Raw genomic sequence first — 6532 nt, forward strand, 5'->3', positions numbered from 1 at the left:
CTGTAGTGTTAAGAGCTCTGAAAGTTGAAAACATCCATTCTGCTACTTAGAGCATGTTTAGACTTAGTCACCCAGGAAAGCTCAAGCAAAGCAAGTACCAGAATACCCAGAAATTCTTAATAAACAGCAGAATGGTGGTGTATGAGGTGCTATATAAACATTGTAAGAAGAAGTACAAAGTTATTTGCTTCAAATTACGGGCCAATGAGAAACAGAGACTGACACTTAATGAGAGGGTAAAAGACTTTGAAAATAAGCAAAAGTTACTTGTGATTAAAATCAAAGAAGTAGTAGTCACTGGAACAAGACACAAAAGAGGAATGACAGCTCATCTTCAGCTATTGCAAACTAAATCTACTCCAGTCCTGAAATATAGGACTTAGCATAGACATTAAAAAACTTAATTTGTATATGCTGATTTCGCACATGACTTGACTTAATAGTTCTTAATACGATGCTGCAGATAGTCCTGGAATGTATGGCCCACCAGCTCCAGCTGCACATAGAAAGTTGAAGATAATGTCATGAGGGCCTGTTGAAATTTTGAGTCATCAGAGAGTGCACAAGAGCACAAGCTGCATAAATCATGGAGTGGAAAAATATTTTTGTACTATGATTTAGAAATAATTATGGAGAATGATGTTGAAAGTAATGCCAAATTTCCTGCTCATTACCTCTAAGTAAGTTTCCAGAATAACATACTAAAGATGGTGACATCTTATAAATGACAAATTCAGAAGAGAAGAAAGCTCTGAAATAGCCAATTGACGATGTTTTCCAATATTCCTCCAGAGCATAAGCAACAGAGTCCTCCTGACTTAAATGAACTTGAGTAAATTCTCTGTACTGTTGTATTGAACAACAGTATAAAACTCCAGCAGTTTTCAGCAGCAGTGAGGAATTGCCTGTCATTGCTGTGTATGCATGAGTCTGTGGAAACTTCAAGAACACGGATTGGGATAGAATTTCTTCTGTAATATTTAGGAAACATTTTAGCCATTGGTAAGGTAGAGCCATTTTTCTGGGTTGGAATTTCACATCTTGTCAATGAGTTTGTCCTAGATATATGTGTAAAATACCAACAGAATATTCAGTCACTTTCATTTAAGTTAACTGACATTAATTTATATGGTATAGTAGTTACCAACTGATCCATACAGGTCCAGAGGTTCATCCGTGCACTACAGTTTATGTGATTAAGTCTCTGTATGTAATTGATGAGCTGCCTATATGTTTGTGTGACTACTTCTTTTCTCCTAGTGTGTTTTGTAACTTCACAATATTTTTAAAAATCTAAACTTTTTTTATAATTTTCCATTTTCACATGCACCTATGCTATCGAATCCTATTATATGTATAGAAAGGCAATCACTGCAGATCTTGGATGTCAAACAACATTAATTTTAGCATATGGGTTTAGCTCATAGTGGATTGGGGGTTGTTCTTTGAGATTTAATAGTTTAAAGTGTTTTCTTCTGCTGCAACAGTTCCCCTCTTCCTGCTATTTCACTTTGGGTCTGCAGTTCCCTTTCTTAATGCAGGAACTAGACCACCTCTTATTCCTAGCTCTGTGTTTTCTCAAGAACGAGAGGCAGCTTGTGGGAACCATCCTTCCCTGACGCACAAGTCTCCAATACCAAGTTCTGGATATCTTAATTAAAAATCAGTTAGTTTGTTAGAGAAAAAATTGACAACATAATTAGAAAAACAGTAAAACATTGTTTCCTCGGGCTAATACCCGTAGGCCGGTATAACCTTCTGTCATCCATTTTGTCAGTATTGGTTAGAGCGTAGAAGCCTCTTGATGATTTATGCATTTGCCTGTTGTGTTCTTAGTTCTTTAAAAGAGCTTTGGCCGCTCTCAGAGGTAGGATGCTGGGCTAGCGGGATCTTTGATCTTGTCCAGTACAGGCACTCATGCTTTTATGGTGCTATGTTTTTTATAAACTAAGAGGAGTTCTTTTGTTTGCTTTCTTGCTTACCTTTGGGTAAGTGTTTCTGCTCCTGTGCTTTTCTTTATGCAAACTGAGTTCAAAGGTGAAATGTGAAATATGTCTGGAACATGCTGCTATGCAAGTTTTTTTGATGTCTTGTTTTCAGTGATCTGTCAGAAAGTAAGGTTTTGTCTCAGTCTTACTGCCACTTTTTTATACCATGTACACTTTCAGACTTGTTTCTCCCAGATTCTCATTTGTGTAGTAGGACCCTATCTCCTTGAGTTGTTACCCCAGTCTAGCTAATCCACATTGTTTCTCGTTTATCATTAAGACCTACTGCTCAGATATTGACAGATGAAGATGTTCTGTGTTGACACTGTTTTATGATGTTTGATACTCTATTTAAGGTAATCACATTTGTCGTGATGCAGACCATGATCTCAGTTACGTGTAGTGAGTACTGATTCATATGCCAGGGAAGGTGTTGGAAAACATCTGTTTCCTGGATCTGCCGTCTAGATGATTCTGAACGTTCTTATTCATTAGTGTCAACAAATGGTGCTCCAGTTATTGCTGGTAGCACTGTAGAAATCCTAGCTTAGGCTGTCAAAGTGCTTTCCTGAAGCCTGCTCAAGATTCCTGAGCCGTGTAGGCACATCGTGAACAGTGTTGAAGACAAAGAGCCTGCGCCAATCTACTTGTGTTGCTGGAAAGACAGGGCAGAGGGGACTCTTGGAAGGAGACTATTATTGCACCTCTCCCTGGGAATCTTTAGTAAGAAGCAAAAGATTTATTTGAAATTAGGGCATAGATGGTGAGGAAAAGAAGCTTTGGAGAGTGGGCCTGCTACTTGTTCTGCAGCACCGTCCCTCGTTCCTTCAGTGGCAGTAGCACTGAAGCAGCCCGCTCGGCTTTCCAGGGCTCTGATTGATGAAGGTAGGCAGTGAAGCCAGGCTGTTTTGCCATTCCCCTCAAGCTAGTGCCAGAAGCAATCTAATGTCTTTTGCATTCAGATAACTGTGATAATACACACATTAATTAAATAGACACTTGTATTATTAACATAGTACATAATTTTAATTAGTAAATAGTTATTTTCCAGACATACTTTATTATTGAAATGAGTATGAGTCAACAAGAACAAGCAAGTCAGAATTACTCTTTTTCAATTTTATATTTATTAAAATACAAAACTGGTGGCAAGTCACTTTGCTGCCTGAGAAGCAGATCGGAGAGTAGAGGGTTCTTTGTTGCCCCATTCAGCAGGTAGGGAATTTCTCCTAGATCCTTCAGAACTGAAGTGAGTGAGGTTGGAAGAGTGGTGAGATCGATGGAGCTCATGTGTTTGGACCAGGCGTCTGCAACATGTACCAGGTGCAATACCTTTGATGGAAGTTTCTTCATGTCTTCTATGCCAGACTCATACTGGTAGTCGTGGCAGGATTCCTGAAGGATGTCTATATTGCTCTTCAAGAATGAGATTGTAGACAGGGCATGTTTCTAAATTGCTTCTCATATAAGCAACTGCTTCCCAGAGATCCCAACACCAAGTGGCAGGGGTTGTCTTATGCCTTCACTGTAATTGCTAGCTCAGGACTGGTAGTAGAGCAGGTTGGCTGCATCTGTACTGTATGCCTGGATGTCTCCTCTGGGTCTCTTGTGGTGCCACTGTGGCTGAAATAATGCAAAGGCATGAAACAGCCCTCCTGAGTGTTTTTGTAGCACGGAACTGAGGCTATATATGTCCTGGGATGTGGTTTATGAGATGTTTGAGGGGCAAAATTTGCTGCAATAATGTTGAAGGATGGTAGAGAACGGAGGGAGTCAATTGCAGAGCAGACACAGCAAACCTGGTGCAGTTTCAACCAGCTGACTTTTGTGATCATTCCCTGGAGTAAATTGTTCCCAGCACTGTGCCTGTACTTCGTCTGAGAGAGAATAATTTGGAACTGCCAAGAGTAGGGGAGTGATAAACCAATTAAGCAATACTTGGTTTTGTCTTATGGCCCTATAAAATTTAGCAGTGTAGATATACCCAAACAATCAGTTATACTTCAGAGGGTCTCTTCCAGGTGCACCTAGGGGCTTTTTTGCATGTTTGCTATCTATGTGAACTGCAGATCTGGTCTTTCGGGCAACCTTGGATTTGCTCTCAGATTATTTTATAAAGCTTCAAAAGGAAGTTGATATTGGTTTCATTTAAGTCCGTGACAGTTCTGTCATTAGCAGTAGGAATCAAATTTTATCCTTGTTTTCCTCTTTTTACAATAGTAGTATTCTGTTCCCAACAAACTGCTGTACCAGGAATATTTTCTGCAGCTGAAGTGGCAGCCTAAAGTCAGGTCATGATGAAGATACTGGTATGTGATAACAGCTACCACTTGGTGGCATCCACTCCATGCTTTATTTAGTTGAAAACTCCACAGCCAGCAAGCTGAGAAAACTTTCTGAGTTCCTGGCTTGACATTCTTTAAGGGTATTTAAAATAGTTGCAGCTGACTCAAATAATCAAAGTGAAGCGATTAAACTCTGTCTCTGTCCTGTTCTTTGGAAGACTGTACAACTATTTTTTATTCACGGAAAACCTGTTTAAACTCTTGGACCCTTGGTCTTGACCTTGCCGGGTACCTCCATTTAAAACAAACTTTGATTTTAGATAAGTTAATTAGAAGCAAAAATAGCATAGATCTGGTTAGGAGGAGAGTGTACTTGAAATGAGTTCTTGAATTTCTGATTTGCACTTTTCAAAGGAAAAATACTCAGACTCATTCTGGAAAGCGTGTAACATTAGCATTACTAATAAATTAAGGTTTATTAGGAGATGTAAACAGCTCTAGATTCACTTTACCTAACTTCTGACATTTAAATGAGACATCAGAAATATATTTCACCAACCAAAATCTTAATTTGGAGGTCTCTTATCTGTCTCTAAAATAATATATGGCACAACAATCTAATTCAGTTTGATTCTCATGAGTACCTAACTTCAGATTTAAAGTTGCAAGCCCATCCTCCTTGTATTTGTTGCCAAAGTACTGTGAAAAGAAGCAAGACAAGATTTTTTTAAAATGGCTGGTAAATACGAATACGTCAGATATTTGGTAGCTTAGTGCAGATATCCTTAAGTGGGCAGTTTTTCTGATAGTATTGGTCTGATGTAAGGAGAATCAAGAACTTTTCAGCTGTTCAAGACTTGGTCTGCAAGTTGTTGGTCACTTTGGGGAACATAATGTAGTAATGAGCATGGTGTGAGATCTAAATAAATGGCATTTGGCAGTTTGTGGAATGGCACTAGAACAATATTTCTACTTTTGAATGTTTCACCCATAAAATCCACTTGTGATGGTAGTGAAATTAAAAAAACAAACCTAAGAAAAGTGTATACTCATCATCTAATTGCATTATGCGATGATAATTGAATGGTAGATGACATTTTAACCTTATTCATTGCTTTCACACCTAGATTCTTTGACTTCTGCTTGGAGCTGAGGTTAGAAGGTTTGAGGGTTGTCTTTGTAGAATTTAAAGGAAATTTCATTAGCCATTCCTAGGTCGTTGGAGAGTTGGTGGAAACCATATACTTCCCAGTACTTTTTAGACTTTTTTGTCCTACTAATAAAACCAAAATAAAATTGAACAAAAATTTCTAAAAACTTGATAAGCACATAGTCATTATTAATAAATGAGTTAACTACTACTTTTGAAGGCAATAAAAAATTTAACTATTAAAACATTACACCTAACTGAAACTTGCAGACTTATTTTGTGATTTTTTCAGCATAACCTGATGAATCTCCCATTCCTCTCTGTGGCCTGTATCAGTGTGGTGAGGGTTGTGCTTTAAAAAATGCAGTCATGGTCCTCTTTTGCTAATTTTCAGTTTTATTAAACAGGGTAAAGAAATAATTTGAGTTAATTTCTTCTTGGAAGTTAACTCTGTTTGATAATCCCAGGAGCAATACATGACACCATTCCCCACTTCCACCAAAATAATCAGTCATGTTCTCAAATGACTGTGAATTCAGAGAACACTTCAAAATTCTCAGTACCTCGTAGTTCATCACATCTCTCTCGTCCTTCGACATTGCTCTGCATTGTTGTTACAGACATTTAAAAAATTACAGCTAGGAACAGGCCTGTATTGAAGAAAAACAAAGTATATGCGTCAGTCTGTTTCTAGAGGGCAGCAAATGACTGTGTTTTAGCCACAAGAGAAAATACAAAATTCACATATGGTTCTGCCAGCAAACCAAAGGCACAATCCAGCATCTTGTAGTTAATGGCAAACTTCCCATTTTCTTTGATGGGAACAGGATCAGGCCCCTGTTGCTTTCCTTGCTGTCTTCCCACCTCCACTTTTTAAGTGGATAAGTAGCGTGCATGAAATACATTGGACTCCTGTTATCAGTCATCATTGTTTTAAACTGAGTGAACTATGGATGCAAATGTTATGGTTTTTGTTAACGTTCTGAGGCTACGATTCATCTGATATAAAAAAGTACATGACATAATTGTAATAGTATTTATCTAAATATTAGCTCATTTTTGTTTTATCTGTTTTGTGGTATTTAAAGGAATGTGAATGATTATTTTCT

At 38.0% G+C, this 6532-nt stretch overlaps 1 protein-coding gene across 1 annotated transcript in view; it reads right to left on the minus strand.

The window, feature by feature from the left end:
- Window positions 1-6022, minus strand: part of FAM92A1 (family with sequence similarity 92, member A1) — a 30439-nt gene extending 24417 nt beyond the window's left edge. Inside the window, exons 1-2 of the mRNA XM_009324453.1 lie at window positions 5987-6022; window positions 3321-3404 (exon numbers count right to left, since the gene is read on the minus strand). Of these exons, the coding sequence (XP_009322728.1) occupies window positions 3321-3404; window positions 5987-6022 (120 nt within the window). The remainder of the gene's footprint in view (window positions 1-3320; window positions 3405-5986) is intronic.
- Window positions 6023-6532: the final 510 nt, after the last annotated feature.

The sequence above is a fragment of the Pygoscelis adeliae genome, unplaced genomic scaffold (genome assembly GCF_000699105.1).
Source record: "Pygoscelis adeliae isolate BGI_AS28 unplaced genomic scaffold, ASM69910v1 Scaffold145, whole genome shotgun sequence".
NCBI classification, from domain to species: Eukaryota; Metazoa; Chordata; class Aves; order Sphenisciformes; family Spheniscidae; genus Pygoscelis; species Pygoscelis adeliae.